At 43.7% G+C, this 26,548-nt stretch overlaps 1 protein-coding gene across 1 annotated transcript; it reads right to left on the bottom strand.

The window, feature by feature from the left end:
* Positions 1-717: 717 nt before the first annotated feature.
* On the bottom strand, positions 718-26,548 carry ORAI3 (ORAI calcium release-activated calcium modulator 3). Its single transcript, XM_081970040.1, has 2 exons — positions 25,959-26,548; positions 718-4,466 (listed from the first exon to the last, which is right to left on the bottom strand). The coding sequence occupies exons 1-2, from the start codon at positions 26,211-26,213 to the stop codon at positions 3,897-3,899; spliced, it is 825 nt and encodes a 274-aa protein (XP_081826166.1). The 5' UTR covers positions 26,214-26,548; the 3' UTR covers positions 718-3,896.

Genomic DNA, 26,548 nt, shown 5'->3' with positions numbered 1-26,548 from the left:
GTTTTTTTCACTCCCCCATGTTTCAGTTAGCATTTGAATTGTGAGAAACATTTGAAAATTATATAGAACTATTGAAATCAAGGAAAGATTTGGCAAGATTAAGAAAAATCTCTGATATGACTGCCTGAAAACTTCGAACAGCAAAGCAGAACCCACTAATCACAAATTCTGAATATCCAGTGCTCTGTACCATCTTTTCACTAAACAGAGCGGGTCAGAGTTCAATCTGTCACAAATGCTATTCCAGTAAGCATCTGTCAAGACAGACCACCAATCTGGCCTTTTGAACTTCACAGTCCCTGCAGCAGGAACAGTCCCTTAGGAATCTGATCTGGATTTTTTTTTTTCCTGATTAGGGATAAATTTGCATCCCACCCCCAAGATGCAAAGAAGAATCAACAATAAAATGTTTTTGCGTATGTTTACAATACAACAGCGGCAGATGAAGGAGAGGATACCCAATCCAGGTTGAGCCGTTCCAACTGCATGTCTCCGCTTGGATGAATGTTCCTATACACAATCCCATGTAATAAAATCTGAGCATGTCAAAGTTGTTACTGCAAAAGTTGGGCTAAAGAACACTGATGAGTGATCCTTTTCTAAATGCAGGGATACCAGATGGGGAAGCCATGATATACGCAGAGCTTGTAATACTGGGAGTAACGTATTAGTTAATTTCAGTCTATTCCTTTAATAATTTGACTTAGACAAACTTCATTTCTTTCTTTAAAAACATTTTATTTATATTTATATAAACATGCCCCTATTGGCAGCCGCTGCCCTTCAGTAATAGAAATGAGTTCGAGAATACATGATGAAGCGTGTACAAGCTCTTAGTTGTGTACCATTCACAAGTGTAAAAACTCTAGCCCTGCATGATTAACATGTAAACCACCTTTGCGTCTCAGATGCATTGGACTACAAAACCCATGATCATTCCGACTCAGATTTAGGGAAGCTGTGTTCCAGTGCATTCAGAAGAAGCCAGGCTAGCCAAGGCTGATGTAAACTAAACTGGTCTTCCTAATACTTTTAAAAGCCAAGCTCTGGGACGTACAAGTAATTGAGCTGGCCTCATTAAGACTAAATTAATTCATTTTTTAACCGGAAATTAAAGCATTGCTTGATAGAATGTTGAATATTTAGCAGCCGCTGTGTTTCAGATATTTTTAGCAGTATCCCCAACCAACTTCCATGCATTTTTTTTTCTTCTCATTACTGCTTGCACTCTGCTTTTCAACCTCAGCAACTTTTAAGATGCATGGACTTCAACTCCCAGAATTGAAGAATTCACCCTCCCATGCTGGTTGGGGAATTCTGGGAGTTGAAGTCCATGCATCTTAAAAGTTGCTGAGGTTGAGAAACACTGACCTCCAGCTGCTGGGAATGTGAACTGGGCTTCCTGTACATCTAATTCTGCTTTGATCCCTTCTCCCCATCATCCTACATACACATCTTGAAGATGTGTTTTCCTTGTCCAGCAAAACAGGTGTAGAGTCCATGATAGAGAAAGGACGGGTTATTTTTATCCATTCAAAAATATCTTTTCCATTGTCCCAATTATCTCCAACTACTTTGCTCCCCAAAATGGATGCATGTGGCTCCTAATCCTGAGGAAGCAGAACTCTTAAGGGAGAACATCTGAGCATTCATGAAGAGATGAACAGCTGAAGATCGAAGGCTTAAGCTGCTCCACTTCCTGTTCAGCAGGAAGCCTGCTTCCACTGTGGCCGTTTCCTTGGATAAAGACCCATATGTAAGTCTTGTGACATATTCGATAGAGAGCTGCCTGTGATATCTTGGTCTAACGTTCTTGCTTCAGGCATCTCCTAGAATGTGGCATTTCCTGTCTACAACTGCTGCTCTCAGCATCTTCAACCATAAGATAAGATTCTGGTCCACATCTGTGCAGGACAGGAAGTTGGGGAAGGTAGAGAGGGAGAAGATTGGTTTTAATGCTCAGTGGCTCTCCTCACCAAAGACTGAGGCCAAATCTGTCCTTGAAAGAAAACGCAAGAGGCAAGGAAAATTCCACCCCCAAATTCCTAAACTGGACTTAGATTTATTTAACTTCTACCACACCCCAATAGTCTGCTTTCTCCTCTGGAAAAATACCCCAAGCAATGAAGCTATCTCCCACTGGAGCCAAGCAGTCTGTCCCTTCCGTCCTCCCTGACTATCCCCCCCCCCCCCCAGGATACTGCGTGACTTTGTCCCTATAAATAAGGATCCCTAGGGAGGGGCAGACAATTTATGACTGGGGGCAAAGCACATATATGGGGATAATATGCATGTTCCAGGAATTCCTGGGTCAGAAGTCCAACTTTCTGTACCGACCCCAACTCTGACAATGATCCAAAACTGATGCCAAGTTTCCAAAGAGGTAAGCAAACAAGCATTTGAGGAATGGCATAGACTGCATGGGAAGAGTTTGGCTACAGTACAGTGTCCTCCATCCTGGTGCCTTCCAGATGTGCTAGATCAAACACCCTGACTGGGAATGTAGGATTCAGGGCGTCCCAAAAATGGTGGGCAAGGGAAGGGACCAACTGGAAGAATTGCATTTACAATGCGGCATCCTACCGCATACATCCCTGCGACCAATTCGCTCTCACAGGGAGGGACTCCTCCAGGTGCCGTCCACCAAGCAATGCCAGCGGGCAGCGCCTAGGAGTAGAGCCTTCTCTGTGATGGGCCCAACCCTCTGGAATGACCTCCCCCCCCCGATATTAGAACTACTACCGACCTCCGCTCCTTCCGACAGAAACTTAAGACCCACCTGTTCCAATTAGCTGGCCTGGCCCATTTATAGTCCCATTTATACCTCCTGGCAAATATTTTTATTCTGGTAAAGTTTTTAGGGGTGTTCTTAATGTATTTTTAAATTCTTAAATTTTAATCTAACTTTAACTATTGTACAGTAAACTACTGCTACCTCCTCCAGCCACACCTATATTTATTTATATTTATATTATGTATATTTATTGTTTTAATATGACTGCACACCACCCCGAGTCCCTTCTGGGAGAGGGGCGGTCTAGAAATCAAATAAAAGTTAAAGTTAAGTTAAATCCAAGATGCAAATATTTCCTAGCCCCTTTGAGAATCCAAGGCTAAGCCTTCTGGAGATGCAGCGACTCTCCACCAAATTGATGGAAAGGTTTGGTATTAGGGATATCTTCAGATTGTCTAACAAGCAGCAAGGGAACTGCACAGTGAAAGCTGAAGAGGACATCAGCTTGAGAATGTCAGGACTAATTAGGCCACAATGTTAGGCTTGCAAGGGACCTAGCAGGTCGAACACCTGTTCAAAAGTTAGCCCAGTGAATCTTGGTTGGTGAACTCTACCATTTCATATGTACAAAGATGAGAAGAAGAGGGAAATGGACTGCAAATGAACGGACTGAACCCACCCATTTCAAAATGTCAGAAATACCAAAGACCTTTTGATTATCCTCTCCTGTTCTACAGACAAAGTTGAAATCGTACAGGACAAAGCAACTCTCACCCCTGGAGAGGCTAAAGCTGTCACTCCCCCACCTCCGCCTCAACAACTGCCTCCTGTAAACATTTGAACTGTAGGATTTAAAATCTACCAAACAGGGCATTCCCTAGGGAAGGCTCCCTAGATTTCACTCCCTGCTCTTTTCAAGAGGAACCCATTTCAATAAGTTCTCCTGGCCTTGAAAATTGTCTCCTAGGAAACGCAAACACATGTTGTTGGGACGTTGGAAGACTGTGGAGTGACATCAACACCACAGCTTTGGGGTTAAATTCCAACAGTGGCAGTTACTTAACAGTTTTTCCGTCGAGACAAAATCAGGATAGAACCGATGGCGGAGGGGCCTTTCTCTCCGAAAGTTCACATCAGTTGCAGTTCAAGTGAGGCTGCCAACTCACACCACTTGCAGAGATGTGGCTTCTCCGTCCAACTGATATTTGATCTGGTTAAGTTCTTCCAGCTCTTGCTGATGCCGGTCAGTTTTGTGCCCCACCAAGGAGCGGTAGAAATGCAAAGCAAAGATGATGAACACGACGCCAACTGGAACCATAATCACCGTGGAGGCCATGGCAGCATTCCAGCCAGAGTTGTCTCTGGAGGCTGTGGCGTTGCCATCGTGGAGACTTTCTGGAGCGCAGCACTTCCTGCTCGCCGCCATGTTGCCGACAGGCATAAACTTGACCCAGCAGATCAACACCACTTCAGTGAGGAAGAGGAAGATCCCCAAGGCTGTGGAGAAGCCCCAGGCCAGCTCAATGTAGTGGTGCATTCGTTCGTGGGGAGACTCGTTGACCGAATTGAGGTTGTGGATGTTGCTGACGGCTTCAATATTGGGCAAGATGCAGGTGCTGACCATAAGAGCGAAGAGATGGACGGCCACCAGCACTGTCGTGCAGGCACTAAAGGCCACCAGCAGCTCCCAAGGGTAGTCGTAGTCTTCTAATTGCACCTCCACCATGGCTACCTGGAGAAGGATAGAATGTTGTAACTTAAAGAAATTAATCATTGAAAGTCATTCAATGAACCTCCCGGCTCAGTGCAAATGTGAACCCAGCTTTTCAATTTATTTTATTTTGGCTGTCAAATTGTTTTTTAAAATGTCTCGGTGCTATATTTATTCCAGCAGGATAACCCACTACTTCTCTCATTTTACTAATCTTAGTTCACAGAGCAGATAATTTTGGGGGGTGGGCAATGGTAGATGTGGAATTAGAGATCTTCTTACGAGTGTTCAAACTTTCATTTGGTCCAGGGACACTTACTGGAAAATAAACGAGTAAGGTTTGCACCCCATCACCAATTTTTCCTCTACTGTGCTTCCAGATGTTTTTTCTTACCCAAACTACTTTCGAGCTAATATTTCTGTAGTGGTTAAGGCAGTGTTTCTCAATTTAGCAACTTCAAGATGTGCGGACTTCAACTCCCAGAATTCCCCATCCAGCCATGTTGGCTGGGGGATTCTGGGAGTTGAGGTCCACACTTCTCAAAAATGACAAGTTGAGAAATACTAGGCTAAGGCATCAGGCTAGAAACAGGTTGACCAGGAATTCTAGTCCTGCCATGGACATGAAGTCAGCAGGATGGCCTTGAGCCAGACACTGTCTTAACCCAAGGAAGAAAGCAATGGTAAATGACTTATGAAATCTTGCTCAGAAAATTGTAGGGGCTACTTCAGGAAGTTGCCAGAAGTTCAGGAAGTTGCCACTGATCAGAAGACGACATAAAAAAATCAAACAAGTAGAACAGGCCACCTATTTTTGCCTTGCAGCAAGGTTTTGCAAAAAGCCCTAGAGTGAATAGACTCTACACCACCCTCTTTTTATCTCCATGAATGCAAGGGACCAGTATCATGCTTGGAGACCTTGAATTAACAAAATAATCAAGATTGGTGGATTGGTTCGCTGCATGCAACTTCCCTTTCTTTATGCATCTTTTTTTTAAAAACAAACAAACAAACTTCATAATACCAAGGAAGCTTTGTTGTAAATACCGCACAATTTGCCTAACTTTTTTTTTTAACCCACCCTGCTTTGAACTCAGGAGGAGCCACAGGAGCAAAGTTATTCTAACCCTGTTTGCTCAGAAATAATTCCCTGAGAGATCAAGGACTCCAGCTCCTCAGTGGATCTGTTTAGAATGGTAGCTTTCTGTTCCTTCCAGAGAAGGAACTTTGTAATGTTTTCTTTTTAAACTATTAAAAGAAAAATGAAAAACACAGCAAGAGCTGAAGGGAAAACGTGTTTCAAACCAGCACAGCCAGCTACACTCACAATGGTTTATGCAATTTATGCTCCCGTGTCCAGACGTAAATCAGCCTTAACAACTTTTAACCTTAACAACTTTACATTGGGTGGACTTCAGCTCCCAGAATTCCCCAGCGAGCATGGTTGACTGGGGAATTCTGGGAGCTGAAGTCCACACAACTTAAAAGTTGCCAAGTGTGAAACGTCTTAAATCTGGTGCCATCCTGGTTTGTTGGCCATCTCTAGCTACCATAGCCTGGGATTATAGGAGCTTAAATTCAACACTTAATGACTATCTTTATGATAACGCTTTGTGACTATCACTAAGTGTTGTATCTTATGATTCTTGATGAATGTATTCTATTTTATTTTTCTTTATGTACACTGAGAGCATATGCACCAAAGACAAATTCCTTATGTGTCCAATCACACTTGGCCAATAAAGAATTCTATCTATTCTATTCTAAGTTCAACACATCTGAACAGTCCACTTATTCAGGTAAGCATCTCTCTCTTCTCTTTCTCCCCTCACTTTCTCTCTCATCTACATCTGTACATGAAGTCATCAATGGGGGCAGTTACAGGTAGCCCTCAACTTACACCAGTTTGTTTAGTGACCATTCAAAGTTACAACAGCACTGAAAAAAGCGACTTACAACCATTGCAGCATCCCCACCATCACATGATCAAAATTCAGACGCTTGGCAACTGATTCCTATTTATAACCGTAGCAGCATCCTGAGATCGTCCGATCCCCTTTCGTGACTTTCTCACGGGAAAAGCCAATGGGGAAGTCACATTCACTTAACCACCAAGCTTCTAACTTTACTACTGTAGTGGTTCACTCAACAACTCTGGCAAGAAAGGTCGCAAAATGGGGCAAAACAGGCTTAAATGCACGCCCCTCAGCTATTGGCCCTCAATTGTGCTCTTGCTGCTGGTAAAATGACGGAAGCCCAGCCAAGTTTGATCAAAACCTACCGTTTTAAACCCAAATGTACTTTTTCAGGAGGCTCCTGGACTTTCTTGTTTTTTTTTTCCTTTGAAGACGTTTTGCTTCTTGTCCAAGAAGCTTCTTCAGCTCTGAGAGGATAGTGAGGAATGGGAGGATTTATATTCCTTCCTTAAGCACCTTTGGGATAACCATGACCTGGATGACTGAGAATCTCTACAGATTGCCGTTTTTAAGCTTCCCTGGGGCTGCTTAGATGATTATCCCAATTCTTTATGAGTTGACTGGAACATGACGCAGAACAAATAAATAAATCTCGCTGGTTGTATTGCAGTTCTACCACCCCTGCAGGCATCTCAGCTGCAGAAAGAGGAGACCGTGTGCAACTTTGTCCTGGTGCTTAGCTCTACAGCCAAGTATGATCCGTAGTGCCTCTTAAAGCTATTAATCCCCAACTTGGCACACGAGCGTGCTGCTTGGAGAAAATTGGGGGAGGGCAGCGTCCCATATTCTGGTCTGACTGGTTATAGCTCCAGCTTTGGCTTAAGTTCCAGTTCCTTGGCAGTTTCCCCAGATAATTTGGGGAGGTGGGGGGAGAAGAGGAGGGAGATGGAAGATGCGGCTGGCTTTAAGCCCCCAACAAAATGGCTCCCTCCATCTGATTCAACACCTTCTGGCAGAAGGTAAACAGGAGTTTTATAAAAAGTTCTTGAAAAGGGAATCCTCTCCAGACCCACAAAAGGAAATCTCTCCGAACACTTTGGTGGGTCTCCCAACAAGAAGGGGGTTAATATGTCCCAGGAAAGCGCCCAACTGGAAGCCATGAATCAAGTTACTGGCTAGGAGGGGGAAGAGAGGCAAGAGATGAGCAGTTTATTTTCCAAAAGTGGGCCACTGTTAAATGGAGTGGTGACAGCTAGTTGGCCGAAAGTCCCAGAAAGTAGCACGTGCTGCCTGGCTGGGGATAAATAAGAAGACTTGAAGGAGGAGGTAGAGGACACCGACTTCATGCTCAGTTCCAGGGTGGGAACATCCAGCTCTAGATTTTTAATGGCGCCTTCCCCAAATCCTAGCATTAAAAACCCCCATTTGGATTCTCTTCTACTTTCTGCTTTTCAAGAGAAACAAGGGGCGGAAGAAAGCCCCCCCCCCCCCCCGCACAGATGCCTCCGTTTAAATGTTGGGTGAAAGTACAGGTAGTCCCTTGACTTACAACAGTCCATTTAGTGACCGTCCAAAGTGACAATGCCACTGAAAAAGTTACTTTTTCCACAGTTGCAACCTTTGCGGCATTCCCCATGATCACGCAATCAAAATTCAGGTGCTTGGCCACGGGTTCATACTTAGGACTGTTGCCGTGTCCCAAGGTCATGTGGTCACCTTTTGCGACCTCCTGTCAAGCAAAGGGGAAGCCATATTCACTTAACAACCAGATTAACTTATCAACTGCAGCGATTCACTTAACCCAGGGGTGTCCAAACTTGGCAACTTTAAGACTTGCGGACAAAAAAGGAAAAAAATATTTTATTATTTGAAGCAATTTAATAATGATGTTGTTTGCCTTCAAGAGACTCATATTAGGCTGCAAGACCAGAAGTACTTAGTGAATTCAAAACTGGGAACATTTTATGCTGCCTCTGATTTGGTAAAGAAAAATGGGGTGGTGATATATATAAATAAAAGATTTTCAACTAAAGTTATAGAGGCAGATGACACTGGTAGATATATAGCCATTCAATTTGATACAGACTTCGGTTCCATTTTGGTGCTAGGAATATATGCTCCTAACCAATGCCAAGAAAGTTTTTATAAGATGCTCCATTTAAAAATTTTAGACTGGAACTTTAAGAGTATTCTAATAATGGGAGATTGGAATGGAGTGATTTCTCCAAAGATAGACAAGAGTACAAAGACGAAATTCACTACCAAATTACCAAAGGCTTTTTTTGATTTACAAGACGATTTGAAATTAAAAGATGTCTGGAGGACGCAACATCTAAATGAGATGGATTTTTCTTTCTATTCAGATAGACATAAATCCTTTTCAAGGATTGATTTCTTTTTGTTAACACCGGATCTACTTCCTAAAGCCAAGAAATCCAAGATTTTCACCAGGTCACTTAGCGATCATAGTCCGGTGTGGTTACAAATTGAATTAGGGATGAGGCCAAGAAGGTCTTGGAGAGTAAATGAAAATTTATTTAGATATGAAAAAAATGTTGATGAACTTAAAAAACACATGAAGGAATTTTTCAGTTTTAATATGAATAAGGGCACTCCCATTGAAATAGTTTGGGATGCAAGTAAAGCTTATATGCGTGGGGTCCTGATACATATGAACTTTAAACACAAACAAATTAGACAGAAAAGGAGAATGGAATTGGAAGATGAAATAAAACGCAAAGAACAGCTGCTTATAATAAACCCGAATGACCAGGCGCTCCAGATGGCGCTAAAGCTGTTGAAAGATCAATTTCAGATGCTTATAGCAGAACAAACAGCAACCAATTTGCAATTTGCTAAACATAACACCTTTGCCAACGCTAATAAACCTGGTAGATGGTTAGCATATACTTTGAGAAGGAATATGAATGACAGAATTATTGATAAAATTGAGTTTCGAGGGAAGATGGTATATCAACAAGAGTTGATTAAAAAATCATTTGTGGACTATTATACTAAGCTATATGTACAGGATAATATACAGAACAAGTTAATAGATGATTTTCTGGAAGGAAAAAGGGTTGCAAAAATTTCTGTGCTTCAAAAGGCAAATTTGGAACGTCTTATAACCGCTGATGAGATCACTTTAGTTATAAATCAACTTAAATTAGCTAAGGCTCCAGGGACTGATGGTTTGACTGCAATGTATTATAAAACTTTACAACTGGAAATGATTGAATATCTTACACAACTATTTTGTAATATACAACAAGGAGGTAAAATACCTCCCTCATGGAAAGCGGCTTTTATCTCATTGATACCTAAAGATAAAGAGGGCCCTAAGAAACCAGAGGATTACAGGCCGATATCTCTTCTGAACACAGATTATAAAATATTTGCTAAAGTATTAGCCAACAGATTGATGCCGGTTATTCAAGAGATTATTCATCATGATCAAGCAGGATTTATTGAAGGCAGACATATGAAGGAGAATGTAAGGCAACTCATAGATTTAATTGACTATCTTGATAAGAATAAGCAGATCTCTGCAGTGCTGGTTTTCTTGGATGCAGAGAAGGCCTTCGATCGAGTGAATTGGAACTTTCTAACCAAGACTTTGGAAAAGATGGATATGGGACCACGATTGCGGCAGGCGATTGGAGCAATTTATCAGCAACAAAATGCACAACTTATTATTAATGGAAATTTGTCAACAACTTTCGAGATACAAAAAGGCACAAGACAAGGTTGCCCATTATCCCCATTGTTATTTATTTTAACCTTGGAAGTCTTGTTGAACGCAATTCGGGACTCAAAATCCTTAGATGGCATAGCTATCAGGCAAAAGGAATACAGAACTAGAGCATTCGCCGATGATCTGGTTGTTACCCTTTCACATCCTTTGAAATCAATAATCCAGATGAAAAATATCATAATAGAATTTGGCATGGTGTCTGGGTTTAGACTAAATCAAAACAAAACGAAAATGATGGTTAAAAACATGACAGAGACTCAAAGAAAGAGACTTGTAAGTTTAGCAGGTTTTGAAATAGTTTCTAAAGTTAAATATTTAGGAATACAAATCTCAGAATCAAACACAAAACTTTTCTCAAATAACTATGAAGTGTTGTGGCAAAAGATACAGAAAGATCTTGAAGCGTGGAAAAAGTTACAATTGTCTTTGCTTGGAAGGATCTCAGCAATTAAAATGAACATTCTACCTAGATTTATCTTTCTATTCCAGATGATTCCGGTGCTCAAGTCAGATAAAACCTTGTTAAATTGGCAAACAACATTAAATAAATTTGTTTGGAAGGAGAAAAAACCGAGAGTAAAGATGAAGATTATGCAAGATACACGTGAAAGAGGCGGCCTTAGACTCCCAAACCTTCGATTGTATTATGAAGCTGCAGTATTAACGCATGTAGCAGATTGGTTCGGGAAAACAAAAATGGAATTGCTCAATATAGAAGGCCATGATCTTGTTCTGGGATGGCATGCATATCTTTTTTATGAAGACAGGGTGGATAAAGTGTTCAACAACCATGTTCTCCGTAGTGCCTTGATGAGAATATGGAAGAAGCACCGGCCCAATTGGGATTATAAAATACCGCTTTGGTTGGATCTTGCAGACACCATGGGGATTATGAATATTAAGTCACTCGGGGGGTGTTTATATAAAGATGTGCTTATTGCTGATGGGGGCGAATGGAAGTTAAAAACTTTGGAACAGCTGTTGGAAGAAGGAATTACTTTAAATTGGTTACATTACATACAGCTTCAGAAGAGATGGGAAGAAGATCGCAGGGTCGGCTTTATGGATAAAGAAGTGGAACTGATTAAGCAGATAAAAGAGACTGGTCCAAAACAAGTTAAAAGAATATATAATGTACTGTTAGAAAGAGACTCAGAAAGTGAATTGGTTAAGGATTGTATGATTAAATGGGCTCAGAATTTTGGTGAAGTGGTTATGTTGGAAACGTGGGAAAAAATATGGGTTCAGAATGTTAAATTTACACAGTCACAGAATTTAAAGGAGAATTTTTATAAAATGTTTTACAGATGGTATTTAGATCCTAAAAAATTATCATGCATGTACCCAAATGTTCAACCAAAATGTTGGAGATGCGGGTGTCTAGATGCTACCTTTTTCATGTATGGTGGACTTGTAACAAGGTTAAAGCTTTTTGGATAAAAATATGGTGGGTTATGCAGAATGTATTTAAGAAAAGAATACAATTCACTCCACAAATGTTTTTATTGGGTATAGTTAAGGATTTTACCAAAGGGGAAACAAAATTGGCCTTGTATATGGTTACAGCAGCTAGGTTGTTGATTGCGCAACATTGGAAAAAAAGATTTTTTGCCGACAATTGATCAATGGATTCAGAAGGTGGCGGGGTTCGCTGAAATGGCAAAAATTTCAGCTTTCTTAAAAGCTCAGAAACAGGAGGATTACACACAGGAATGGGCAAAATGGATTGATTATATACAGAATAAATACCAGACTAGGAGTTATTATCTAGCCTTTAGGTAAGAATGTTTAGACCGATAGATGATCAGAGTAAATAGTATATGGGATGTTTGGAATTGTTAGAGTGGTATACAGCGGAAGTCAGGGGGGTGGGTTTGTGTGGGAGGTGGGGGAGGGTTAGGGTGGAGGGTGGGGCAATATATATGTATGAATAAATTAGAAGATGGGACTAATGAAACATTGTTAGGCTAGGAGAAATTTATATTAAGAGTTATAGATGTTAAATTAGCTTAGAAAATGATCAATGTGTTATTATTAATTTAAGAGTAATTTATATAGTTTTTGTTGGGAGGAGAGGGGTTATGAGTAATCTATTTTAAGATGGGGGGAGGGGAGGGGGTAAAGTGTTTGGTATAATATTTGAATGTGAATTTTTGCGGGGGGGTTGAGGGGGTATAGCATTTGTATGAGAGTTATATTGTGTGGAGGGGGGGTGAAAAGGGGGAAAATTTGTTTGTACAAAACTCTTTTAATTAAAAAAAAAAAAAAGACTTGCGGACTTCAACTCCCAGAATTCCCCAGCCAGCTGGGGAATTCTGGGAGTTGAAGTCCACAAGTCTTAAAGTTGCCAAGTTTGGACACCCCTGACTTAACCACTGTGGCAAGAAAAGTTGTAAAATGGGTCAAAACTCACTTAACTAATGACTCACTTAATGACAGAGATTTTTGGCTTCAGTTGTGGTCGTACGTTGAGGACTACCTGTAAGGATATCAGTAGACGAGCGTTTCTCAATCTGAGGCACTCAAGATGGATGGACTTCAACTCCCAGAATTCATGCTGGCTGGGGAATTCTGGGAGTTGAAGTCCGTCCATCTTAAAGTGGCTCAGGTTGAAAAATGCTACACTAGACGTTTTGTTTCCCCTAAGAATTTGAAAATCTGACCCTTGGGCTGCCTACCATGGTTTAGGAAAGACCCAGATGATAATCTCATCAGTAGTTTGTGGTTTAGCTTTGTTAAATTTATTAAGATGTTCCATTCTGAGAGCAATTGGGTGAAAAATGCAATTCAGATCCCAGAGGAACTTCCAGAAACATTCCAATTTTGGCTCCTATAAACCCTGACGGGCCTCCTGCCAGCAACCGCCTCTATTCCCAGAGACTGAAAGCTGCCTCATATTTCCCTCATTTTTATTTTTTGCAGTTGCTTTTAAAGACACAATCCTATTTTCTGAAACCCAGGGCAGACCTAATCTAACCCAATCTCAGGTGAAGCTGCTTTGTTAGAAAAATAAATATAGTCAGTCATTGACTTACAGCAGGGGTGTCCAAACTTGGGAACTTTAAGACTTGTGGACTTCAACTCCCAGAATTCTGGGAGTTGAAGTCCACAAGTCTTAAAAGTTCCCAAGTTTGGACACCCCTGACTTACAGCCACAATTGAGGCCAACGTTTTTGTTGCTAAGCGAGACACTTCAGTTGCTAAGTGAGTTTTGTCCCCTTTTACAGGCTTTCTTGTCACTAGGGTTAAGTGAATCACTGCAGTTAAGTTAGTAACACGGTTGTTAAGTGAATCTGGTTTCCTCGTTTATTTTTCTTGTCGGAAGATCACAATGTGTGATCACATGGCCTGGGGAGACTCCCTCCACATCCTTCTGTAGGATTTCCATTCTTCAACTGTCCTAGGCTCTGAGGCAGGATTCAGATCAATAACAGAGGAGATCAACAACAACTCAGTATATTGTTGCTGGTTTCTCTAAACCAGTGAGTCTCAGCCTTAGCAAGTTTAAGAGATGTGGACTTCAACACCCAGAATTCCGCAACCAGCATGCATGCTGGCTGGAGAATTCTGGGAGTTGAAGTCCACATGTCTTAAAGTTGTCAAGATAGAGAAGCACTGCTTAAAAATATACAAATTGCAGCTCTGGCAGAGGAACTCTGACAGCTTGCTTGAATCCAAGAGAAATGAAGATTTGCAGTATTTTTCCCTTCCTTAAAATGCCACTTTCCCCCAATTATATGATTTTTTTTTGGGGGGGGGGGCTGACAACACACACGTTTCCAAAACAGAAATTGTTGATTCTGGAACAGGCCTTGCAACTGGTTCAATACTCAGCCTGAGTTCCCTGTTGCTTTGGTTTCCAACAACTAAGATCACACAGTTTTTGCCTTAGGATCTGGCAAGGTACATGGCAAGGCTTCCAAAGAGTTGTTTGATCCCTTCCTTTAGGAAATTATGGGTGGCATCCAATGACCCACCCGCATTTTGTAACCCAGTGAGGTACTTTATGCTGGGCTGAATGTCAACCTCCAGGTCATTCAGCTGCCTTCGCAACTGGATTTGAACTCGTTTCAAAGATTCACACTTGGTTATAAGTGGGGCACCTATATAAATATTTGGAATAAATAAATAAATAAGTAAAGTTGGTCACCAATCCAACCAGTCAGCACACTCGGGCTTTTAGCTTTACCTGTGGGAGCGACCTCTGGATGTACAGACTTCAATTCCCAAAATCCCCCCATGAGCAGGGCAGTGGTGGGTTGTCAATGTTTTTACTACCGGCTTGGCCACGCTCACGCATGCGTGCAACACTTGTGCGCATGTGCAGAACAGATGTGGGCTGCTCCCGGTGCAGCCCGGTGCGGCCAAATCGGTAGTGACCCAGGCCTGCCACGCCCCTGAACTGGTTCTCTCGGCGCCATTGGACCGCCGCCATTTTAATTTTAGTGGCTGTGCATGTGCAGTTCACTGTAAATTGTTTTGAGCATGATTGAAGAATAATTTACACTGAACAGCGCACACACTTGCGTGCGTTGCGCATGACTAGCAAATTGGTAGTAAAACCGGCAGCAATCCACTCCTGGCGCAGAAGCGTCTGGGCAGGTGGGCGGAGCCTCCCGCCACCACTACTACCAGTTCGCTGGATCTGGGCTGAACTGGGAGCAAAAAATCTCCGGAGCAGGGCTGTTTCTAAGAATTCTGGGAGGTGAAGTCCCCATATTTGGAGCGTGCTAAGGCTGGGAAAAGGCCGCTCTACCTGTTTTCCCTAACTGTCTATGATGAAAAGCAGTGCATATTAAAAACTGATCTTTCTTTTAAAATATATTTTTATTGTTTTTGTATTTAAGATGCAAAACGTTATGGCCATGCAATGACAGTATATATACATAATCTCATCCATTAACTGTCAATCTACTTGGTAAATTATCTATCCTATCCAATCATATTATTTACAGTTTGTTCCCGTCTTGTCACCTTGTCTCATACCAATAATAACATCTGTTCCAAACTTCATAATATTCCGACTCCCCTTATTTTTTAATTTTAGGGTAAGCCTATCTGCTTCTGTGCAAACCAAGATTTTCCTAATTATGTTTCTGATGGGATACTTTCTTTTTTCCAATACTGCGCATTGGTTATTCGCACCACTGTCAATACATTAAATAAATTAAATAAAGCACATCCTTAAAAATTACTCTGATGAAGCTACTCAGGATCACTATATGGGAGAAAGAAAATGTGTTGGATACAAGGCTCTTTAGAAGCAGAACATAGACATACAAATACACATTTATTTACATCCTATAAAGCATTCAAATTCCTTAATAGGTATGGATGTAACCCAGCAGTTTAAATAATAAATATTTAACATACATATGTATGTATATAGCATGTGTAAATGTGTGTTATGTATGCGTACACTTTTAAGAGCAGGCAACAGAATTTCATTTTCAATGTGTGCCAGTGTGCCCACAGACAAAAATGGCAATAAATCTAATCTTGTCTTATTTTACATATACATATATACATACATGCATATACACATATAGTTCTTGAATTACAATAGTTCATTTAATGACCATTTGAAGTTACAGCGGCACTCAAAAAACTGGCTTATGATCAGCCCTCGCATTATGACTGCTGAAGCATCCCTGTGGTCATATGTTTAAAATTCAGGCATTTGAAAACAAGCAGGTATTTAACAACTGCAGTGATTTGCTTAAAAGCCATAGCAAAAAGTTATAAAATTGGGTGCAACTCATTAAAATTCATGTCCCAATTGTGGTCATAAGACAAGGACTACAGATAGTCAATCATATCTGTAGTCCCCCAGCTGGTTTTGTGCCAAAAAGAGGGCGGCTGGGTTGCTTAAGAACTGCAGCCTTAATCCATCAGAAGAGTGTCAGGTTAAGGGGAGCTGACCTAGGAAACAGTATTCCAGATGCAGCGAACAGATACAGATGTAGGGGTTAACACGCAATCTCGTATTTATTTATTTTGGAGGTTGATATTGCTGCCTGTTCGCACATGGCGATTCAAGGCGGATTACAAGAACATAAAAACATCATATAAAAACCATAAAACTAATAAAAGACAATCCTATAATAAATTAATGCAATAATACAATAAGATAACCCCCCACACCCACCCCATGCCCTGGCAACAACATATCATACGAGCCATTTAATGGACTCCATCCCACTCTACCTTCCCCAGGCCCACTGGCAGAACCAGGTCTTCAGCACCTTTCAGAAGAGTGTCAGAGTGGGGGTCATTCTAATCTCTGGGGGAATGATGTTCCGGAGAGAGGGGGTCATCACGGAGAGGCCCTTCTTCTGGATCCCACCAGGTGTATCTCCCTAGGGCTGTGATGACCAACCTATGGCACGTGTGCCAGAAGTGGCATGCAGAGACATCTCTCTGGCCACACGAGCTGTCGCCCATTGCTCTTTCAGGTTCCGATGCGCCGGCCAGCTGGTCTTCACCATGCGCGCACCAGGAAGATGACCTTCCAGTTTCCGGCACGCGCATGCACACCAGCCACCTGGTTTTCCAGTTTCTGGCACGCATCTGCACACAAAGACCTGGTGGCTGGTGTGAATGCATGCTCCAGAAACCAGTATAACATATTCTTGCTGCGTTCATGCGGATGGCTGCTGTTCCAGTTTCTGGCACGGACACACACACTCCCGTTTTGGCACTCGGTGCCGAAAAGGTTCACCAACACTGCCCTAAGGTATTGTTAGCAGATGGGAGTTTAGAGATTTGTCCATGAAGATTCTCAGTCATCCAGGTAGGGTTATCTGAATGTTGCATCATGCCAACTTCTTGTTGGTCCAAAAGATTTCGCTGCTTTTCCAGGTAGCTTCCTCAGCCTGAGCAAGTTGGTGGTGGTGGGGACACCCCCATAGATATCCTACAGGGTAAGAAATGAAAACTCCCTGGAGAACACGTATGGGGTCCACCTAACCAACTTGCTCAGACCAAAGATGCTACTTGGATAAGCAGCGGAACCTTTTGGGCTGCAGGAGGAGAAGCAGCCACAAGATCATCGAACCCAGGAATCAACTAATTGATTGGGTGGTCCATGCAACACCCAGCAGTGTAAATCCAGACACATCCCTCAGATACCAACAGAGGGAAGAAGACACATCAAAGGTTTTATCATCAAAACTGTTTCTGTTTCCATGGCCTCCTAGGAAGAGCATCACAGCAAGTAGGAAGACCAACCTCATCCCTCCCACCAGCCGAAGGTGCGGCTGCAAGAGACTTTTCTTCACCCTTCCTGTAGATCTGAAGGAAAGAGGAACCCCCCTCTCTAATATAACAGCAAGGGAATTAAGACATGCTGTGTTGGCTGGGATGTGAATATCTTTTCAAAGCCACCTTTGATCTAAGAATTATTTTTGGTGGTGGTGGTGGGAGGGACGTTAGCAGCACCTTTTTATTTTCCCTTTCAAACAACCATATCCAGTTTTTGAAAGATTTCCTGGGCAAATCTCTGCAGTTTTCTTGGCAAGGTTTTTCAGAAGTTGTTTGCCGTTGCCTCCTTCTTCGGGCTTGGCCAAAGTCCCCTACTTGGCTTTGTACCTAAGGTAGGATTAGAACTCATGGTCTCCTGGTTTCTAGCCTGATGTCTTAATCACTAGACCAACCAGCACATTACCTTTGACCATATATGGAGAGCAACTCTCTCTGAGCACACAAGGAACACAATTCCTTTCTGAACAACATAAATTCTCTTTCTCGGGATTGCATCATTCCAAAGCCTCTGTGCATTTAAAAATAAAACATGGCCATACTCATGGTTTTTTTTTGCCAACAATGAGGTATTTTGTGTTCCAGCAAGATCGATAAATTAAATCTGTCTAGCTGCCCAACCGGTTAGAACCAATATGTCAGAACCACATTTAAGACTTCTGGAGAAACTGACTGACTGCTGGGAAAATAATACTACTTTGCCCCAAGGAGTACATGTAATTAATTAACTGTGGCACAAATAATGGCTTTTTAACTATCACTGTCAAATTAGAAGCATTCTCAATCTTGGGAAGGCTACGTAAGATTTTAAGAGCTGGAAGAAACACTAAAAAGTTAGTCAAAATGTAGACAAATGTGTAATTTTATTCCCTTGAAATGTTTTCCCATCTTCCTTTTCTCCAGTTTTGTCACTTTAGTCTCCTAAGTTGCCAAAATTCTGATCTAGATAAATGGAAGAGGCATTTGTTGCTATTAAAAAAAAAATCAACAGCAAGTGTACAGGTACGCCCCGATTTATGACCACAATTGAGCCCAAAATTTATGTTGCTAATTGAATTTGTGGGTTTTGCCTCATTTTACAACTTTTCTTGCCACAGTTGTTAACTGAATCATTGCAATGGTTAAGTCAGTAACCCAGCTGCTAAGTGAATCTGGCTTCCCCCATGGACTTTGCTTGTCATAAGGTCGGAAAAGCAGATCACAAGATCCCAGGATCCTACACCGTCATAAATATGAATCAGTTGCCAAGCATTTGAATTTTGAGTATGTGACCATGGGGATGCTGCAGTGGTCGTTAAGTGGTCATGTCACTTTTTTCAGTGCTATTGTAACTTAAAGGGTCACTAATGAACTGTTGTAAGTCAAGGACTACCTGTGCTTTAAAAAAAAAATCAAAGACGCTTTGAGGAAAAAATAACTCAGGAGACTATTGTGTTCTAACTAGACCTGTGGTTTCAAAGCTAGAATAAAAATAAAAATAATAGGGATAGGATTAGGATAGGATAGGAAACAGAGTTGAAGGGACCTTGGAGGTCTTCTAGTCCATCCCCCCGTCCCCCCGAGGTGGGTTCCAGAAGAGACTACTGCTAGTTCACTCAGGAACGCGCCTAGCGCAAGAGCAGTACAACTAAAATTGCTCTGCACATGCGCAGAAGCAAAAAACAATATGGCGCCGCTTACGGCAATGCCGGGAGAACCAGTTTGGGGGTGTGGCAGGCCTGGGTCACTGCCGGTTCCACAACCTAGGCCGCCAAGCTACTACCAGTTGGAACAAACCAGAAGGAACCCACCACAACAACCCCCTGCTTAGGCAGGAAACCCTACACCATTTCAGACAAATTGTTGTCCAATCTCTTCTTTAAAACTTCCAGTGTTCACCTACTAGCTGAAATTGGTAGGATAAATGGCAACCTATTCAACTAGCTTTCTAACACTCTGAAGCAACTTTTCCACCATTTGGGTTCCTAATGAATGTGGCAGGCAAATGAGGAGCCCAAAACCCTGATTAATTTCCTTCATCTTGCCATGCAGCTCAACAACTGATCGTAATCAGACAGGTTGTGTCATTAAACATAACCTGTCTGCCTCAGGCGGCAGGTGTTAGCAGCGACAGCAATGTTCCCTTTAGGGGGAGCAGAGCCCAAAGCTTCACATCAAGCCGCCTTTATAGCCTGCTAAATCACCCTTCTGTGTTGGGTGTGGCCCCAAATGCGGAAATGTAAGGCTCTCGGCATATCTGCCTTGGAGAAAGGAAACTTCTCTTTTTTGCTTCAAGCCACCTCTGTCACGTGAAGTGTTAATACCACTTTAGAATGCCTTGGTAAGGCCACACTTGGAATACTGCATTCAGTTCTGGTCACCACGATGTAAAAAAGATGTGGAGACTCTAGAAAGAGTGCAGAGAAGAGCAACAAAGATGATTAGGGGACTGGAGACTAAAACATGAAGAATGGTTGCAGGAACTGGGTATGTTTAGCTTAAGAGAAAGAAGGACTAGGGGAGACATGATAGCAGTGTTCCAATATCTCAAGGGTTGCCACAAAGGAGAGGGAGTCAAACTATTCTCCAAGGCACCTGAGGGTAGAACAAAAAGCAATGGGTGGAATCTAATCAAGGAGAGAAGCAACTTAGAACTGAGGAGAAATTTCCTGACAGAACAATTAATCAGTGGAACAGCTTGCCTCCAGAAGTTATGAATGCCCCAACACCGGAAGTCTTTAAGAAGATGTTGGATAGCTATTTGTCTGAAATGTTATAGGGTCTCCTGCCTAGGCAGGGGGTTGGACTAGAAGACCTCCAAGGTCCCTTCCAACTCTACTATTGTATTGTATTGTATTGTATTGTATTGTATTGTATTGGTCACCACATTATAAAAAAAAAGATGTTGAGACTGAAAAAAGGGTAGAGAAGAGCAACTAATTTAGGGCCTGGAAACTGAAACACGTGAAGAATGATTGCAGGAATTGGACATGTCTAGTCTAGAGAAAAGAAGGACTATAGCAGTGTTCCAATATTTGAGGGGCAGCCACAAAGAGAGGCGGTCAACTTATTTTCCAAAGCGCCTGAAGGCAGGGCAAGAAGCAACGGATGGAAATCAAGGAGAGAAACAACCTAGAACTAAGGAGAAATTTCCTGACAGAACAATTAATCAGTGGAACTACTTGCCTCCATAAGTTGGACAGCCATTTGCCTGATATGATATAGGGTTTCCTGCCTGAGCAGGAGGTTGGACTAGAAGTCCTCCAAGGTCCCTTCCAACTCTGTTATTCTGACTATACCAGGAGACCATACATAGTTAGAAACTTCCTAACAGTGGGAACAATTAACCAGTGATACAGCTTCTAGTTTTAAGACAGAAGAAACTGGACTACCACTTGTCTGAAACGGGGTTTCCTGCTTAAGCAGAGGGTTGGACTAGAAGACCTCCAAGGTCCCTTCCAGTTCTATTCTCTATTCTCCGGCCTCAGTTTTCCACCTAACCCATCTAATAGGACTGTTGTAAACAAAAGAGTGAGTAGAAAACCTTATCGGTGAATCTGAGTCCTCCCGGATGAAAGGAAGAACAAAGATAAAATTAAAGTATGTGGTATACTGAAATTGTATGTTATATGAGGGCCTTAGGCAAAAGATCCTCTGATGTCCAAATTTTATTTATTTATTTGCAAATTTTTATTGGCCGTTCATCTTGCTTGTCAATAGGGCACGGAAAATGATCCCATGATCGTATGTCATAAATATGAACCAGTTACCAAGCATCTGAATATTGATCACGTAACCGTGGGGATGTTACAAAGGTCACAACTCTGACAGATGATCATAAGTCGCTTTGTTCAGTGCCGTGGTAACTTTGAACAGTCACCAAATGGAACTGTTGTAAGTCGAGGACTATCTGTACTCTCAGAAGGCAGTGTAGCCACTGCTAGCGTGCCAAAACGGTTGGATAGTGGACGGCTGCAGGGGAGGACTCTCTGTACCGCTGGTCCTCGGCTTACAAGCATTCATTTAGCAACCGCTCATGGTTACAATGACAGTGGAAGAGTGACTTATGACCAGCACTTGCATTCACTATCATAGCAGCATCTCCACAATCAGTTGATTAAAATTCAGGCACTTGGCAATGTATTTGCAACAGCTGCAGCGTCCTGGGTTCACGTGATTGCCGCAGGCAACCATCCCAGCCAGTTTCCGACAGGCAAAAGCAACCGGGGGGCGGGGGGGGGGGAGATCTGGATTCACTTAACTACCGCATGATTCGCTTTACAACTGCGGTGATTCACTTAATAACTTAATGCACACGCTCAGGGGCTTTGGGAGCTTACGACATGAGCAGAAGCCTGGCATTCCAGAATTAACGTATACATATACGCACACCGTGCAACGAAAGAGGAAAAAAGGTTTCAGGAAATGAGATCTTCCCTTGTTAAAAAGTCTCCTGTGGCAGCACCAAATAAATCAGCTTTTGGCTCTGAGGGGTGGGGAAGCAGCAAAAAAGAGAAGTCAAAATGGCTGGGCCTTCATCAACAGTGGTGGCGAATTTCCTGGCGTGTTTTTAAAATCAGTTAATCGGTTTTCCTTTTTGCGTTTGAAAACAAGGCCTGTTTTAGGGTTTGCAAATAAAACCGGGAGGGTCTCAAAAGGTGGAGAAAGCTAAAGCCCTTTAATCCAACACATCTTCCTCCTCCTATTTTCCCCACAACCCTGTGAGGTGGGTCAGGCTGAGAGAGAGAAAAGAAAGAGGGAAAGAGAGAGAGAGAGAAAGAGAGACCAGCCCAAAGTCACCTAAACTGGCTTTCTTTCATGGCTAAAGTATGTAAGAACTCACAATATCCTGCTTTCTAGCTTGCAGCCTTAACCATTAGACCTAACTGTTCTCTTGGATGGCTTTTGTATATCGTTTCTTAAATTTTGCATAGTTTTTAATTATGGCAAGCTGCCCGGAGTCATGAATTTCAGAGGAGTGGCCACATAAATTGAAATAATAAATATAGTATCCAGAAAGTTTGGGCTGACATGTTTACACCCCATCTCCCAACTTTATAGAGAGACTTGTAAATGAAAGTAGGGTTTTTTTTGGAGCAGAATGCTCTTGCTTGTTTTGGACTACAACGCCCATCATTTTAGCCAGCAGTATTATAGACTATGGGATCCACACTCCAAAAGTTTTTGAAAAGCATGCCTGGCTTGGGAAAAGTCAGCAAGGAGCCTGGAAGCTGCACAGGGCAAACGCTCCTACTACCCCAGAGCCGTATTTTAAGGCAATGTTAATTCAGCCTTAAGGAAGGCAGTGGCTCGGTGGCTAAGACACTGAAATTGTCGATCAGAAAGATCGGCAGTTTGGCGGTTCAAATCCCTAACAGAGTGAGCTCCCGTTACTTGTCCCAGTTTCTACCAACCTGGCAGCTCGAAAGTAAAAAATGCAAGTAGAAAAATAGGGACCACTTTGGTGGGAAGGTAACAGTGTTCCGTGCGCCTTCGGCATTTAGTCATGCCAGCTACATGACCACGCAGTGGCGTAGCGTGGGGGGTGCAGGGGGGGCCAGCCGCACCGGGCGCAACATCTGGGGGGGCGCCCTGACTCGCCCTGCGCCGCCCTTTGCCGGACTGTGGCCGTCTCTTTCCACGCCCGGTTCGGCCCACGAACTAAGCTCCCTAGCCCCGGCCCGCCCAGGCCCCTCCTGCGCACCGCCTACCTCCCAGCGGACCCGCCGCGCCGCCTCCGCGGGAGCCGAAGGAGAGCGGCGCTGCGCTCCGTCTGCCCGCCGCTGCAACGCCACCGCGTCCTCCCGCTCCGCCTGGAGCGCCCCAGGAAGCCGGCGCCTTCCCGAAGCCCCCGGTGCGCCTCCCACCCCCGCGGCACCTGCTTCCCTTCAGTCGAGCCTTTTCCCGCTGCCCTTCGAGCTCCTCCTCGGGAGGAAGGCAGGAGGCCAGCATGGAGAGCCTCACTTGACTGATGCCGACCCAGGGGCAGCTGCAGTCGGGCCGCCCTTGCTTTAGGGGGTGCAAATTACTTGCCTTGCCCCGGGTGCTGACAACCCACGCTACGCCACTGTGACCACGGAGACGTCTTGGGACAGCACTGGCTCTTCAGTTTTGAAATGGAGATGAGCACAGGCCCCTAGAGTTGGGAACAACTAGCACATATATGTGAGGGAACTTTTACCTTTACCTCAGTCAATCTTAGACATTTTAAGGCGTGCGGACTTCAATTCCCAGAATTTCACAAGTCTTAAAATGGCTGAGGTTAACACAACGTTTCATGGCTTGGAGATGCCACAAGGTTGTTTGCGAGGGGAACCATTGGGCTGAGCCACAGGAAGAAAAACAGTTCCGAACAATTTTGCAAAATTCAGCCCAGCCATGAAACACAAGCTCCAATTTTGCACCCCTTTGGGAAAAGAAAGTATAGATCCAGACAGATCTGGAGCCTGCTTTGATGTTCAAGATTAGCCAGTCTTGGATTGATCTGCTCAGGTCAGATTTTAAAAAATGCAAAAAAAAAATCAGATAGGGGTCACCTGAGGCATTTAACCTCTGGCCCTTTTTTCTGGAAGTGAAGGAAAGATGTCCTGCCATGCCAGGGACCACTGAGGGAAAAGCAATGGGAAGGATTCCTGGTCCTGACAAGAACCCCTTTTATTAATTTACTGTAGATACTGCTCATTCACATCCAATTCTTTAGAGGGAGGATTTACAGTCACAGACCTTATCTGGCTTGGAGAGCTGACAGGCTGATATCTGCAAACCTTGGCAAGGAGTCTCAGAGAGTCAGGAACCAATTAAGTGAAGTAACTGTCTCCTGCAAACTCCACTCCCCTTTCGCTCCTCTTTTATTTCCTGTGGGAGGGGCCATTCATCATCCACCTTGGCCTTACTCCCAAGTCAACCCCTGTTCTTTAGCTGTTCCCTTCCCCTGGCAGCTCTGCGCATGCGCACACTGGGAACAGGCTCCAGCTGTTCCTCTGCCTCACTGATGTCTGACTCTGAAGGCAGCTGATAACTGGCATACGGCTTTGGCCCCATCTCTGCCTCTGACACAGAGCCCTCATCAGAGCCTTCCCCAGACTCCAGGACTGGGCCATGTTCCTCCCCAATCTCCTCACTGTCTGAATCTGCTGCCAGCTCCACTGGCCACTGGCGGGCCACCACAGAAATAGGGAATGTGTGAAACAGGAGCCTTGTACCCGCATTTTCTATTAGCAGCGCCCACAGGTAGTCCTTGATTACAACAGTTCATTTAGTGACTGTTTGAAGTCACAGCACCACTGAAAGAAGAGCCTTACGACCGTTTTTCACACATACAACCATGACAGCATCTCCAGGGGTTACATGATCAAAATTAAAATATTTGGCAACTGACTCATGTTTATGACGGTTGCAGTATCCCAGGGCTACTGGGTGACTTTTGCAACCTTGTGACAAGCAAAGTCAACAGGGAGTCCAGATTCACTTAACAACTGTGTTATTAATTTTAAAAGTGTGGTGAGCCATTCGCTTAACAACTGAGGCAGGAAAGAAAGTGGGGCAAAAACTCAGCAAATGCCTCACTTAGCAACATAAATTTTGGGCACAACTGTGGTCGTATCTTGAGGACTACCTGTATTTATGGCAGCAGTGCCATGCGATAACTTTTTTCAACCTTGTGCCTCTGCATTTGCAAAGCAGCAGGGGTAAAAGACCTATCTGATTGCTGCTTATAAAAGGGGGGTGAGAGACAGATACCTTGGTCTATATCAGGGGTGTCCAAACTTGGCAACTTTAAGACTTGTGGACTTCAACTCCCAGAATTCCCCAGCCAGCACAGCTGGCTGGGGAATTCTGGGAGTTGAAGTCCACAAGTCTTAAAGTTGCCAAGTTTGGACACCCCTGGTCTATATACTAAACGAATGGCCCATTGGGATCCCCATATCAAAACAACTTACTTTATGTGCAGCCGGAACAGGAAAATAACATTTAACACAACACGGACTTAAACAAAATGGTTCGGTTGACACTTGCATACATGGGATTGATTGGAGTAGTTTGCAAGGGTGACACCGAAATATAATTTTATCATATTTTATCCATATCTTAAATTATTGTATCCTATTCCAGTTTCATTCTAGACTGTATTTTATTCCATTTCTATTTAAAATCGCATTTTATTCAATTTCCATTTTAAATCGTATTTTATAAAATTCCATTTTATATTGCTTTTATCAAATTTTAGTAATAATTTGTTTTTGAAACTCTGCACTTTAATATGGTCCAAAGGCTAATCAATAAAGACTCAGGCTGGTCGATGTCACCAGCAACTTTGTGACAAGCAAAGCCAATGGGGGATTCTAGATTCACTTAACAACCTGTTATAAGCGCAGTGATTCTCTTAACAACTTAGCAGCAAGAAAAGAACTCAAATGGGACAAAACGTCACTTAGCAAACGTCTCACTTAGCAACAGAAATGGCGGGCTCGGTTTTGATCGTAACACCGAGGAGTGCCTGGATTTGCCTGCGATGCGCCCGCAAGACCCACCGGGTAGAGCGAGCCCAAGTCTTCGAATCCCCCGACCGACGGCGAGGCGGTTCCCTCCCGTCTCCCCACTCACCATGGCAAAGCCGGAGAGCAGAGCCGAAGTGCGGCTGGAGGCTTTCAACTTGGCCCTGCTGAGATACAGCCGCCGCCAATTGAGGGCGTGCAGCGAGTGCTGGTTGGCGCTCATCAGCTCCAGGTAACTTCGCCGGACGAACTCCCGGTAAGTGGCGGAGACGCCCAGCGGCTCCGACGACTCCGGGTTCAGCGGCTCCCGCTCCCCTTCCGCGCCCTCGCCCTCCGGCGCCTCGGCTCCCCCGCCTGGTTTCATCGGAGCTGCGGGCGGGCGGCTGGCAAGCACCGAGGGGCGGTAGGCAGGGGCGCGCCTGCCTTTGCCCGCCGGGCCGAGCAAGCGGGACACGTACCGACCCCGCGGGGAAAGCGGGAGGAGAAGCGCGGGGTGCTCCCGGGAGACGGCTCAGCCTTCTGGGCGAGGCCAGAAGCGAACTGCACGGAGGACGCGAACGGGATGGGGAGCAGATCCCGAAGGATCGTAGCCGGCGAAGAGCGCCGACCACCGGCGGGGAAAGGAGGGAGATTCCGCCGAGGGAAGCGAAGCCCGGACGCGGAGCGGCGCCGGGGGGAAAAGTTATGACTCGCGCACGG

Source organism: Natrix helvetica, assembly GCF_964273705.1.
Source record: "Natrix helvetica genome assembly, chromosome: Z".
Taxonomy (NCBI): Eukaryota; Metazoa; Chordata; class Lepidosauria; order Squamata; family Natricidae; genus Natrix; species Natrix helvetica.
The sequence above is the reverse complement of the archived record's forward strand: the minus strand, read 5'-3'. Positions and strand labels throughout refer to the sequence as shown.

Bases quoted from the DNA above. Each gene is read 5' to 3' on its own strand.
- ORAI3 (XM_081970040.1), bottom strand. From the start codon at position 26,213: ATGAAACCAGGCGGGGGAGCCGAGGCGCCGGAGGGCGAGGGCGCGGAA. The intron at 4,467-25,958 runs GTGAGTGGGGAG...ATCCTTCTCCAG, and splicing joins TGCTCTCCGGCTTTGCCATG to GTAGCCATGGTGGAGGTGCA.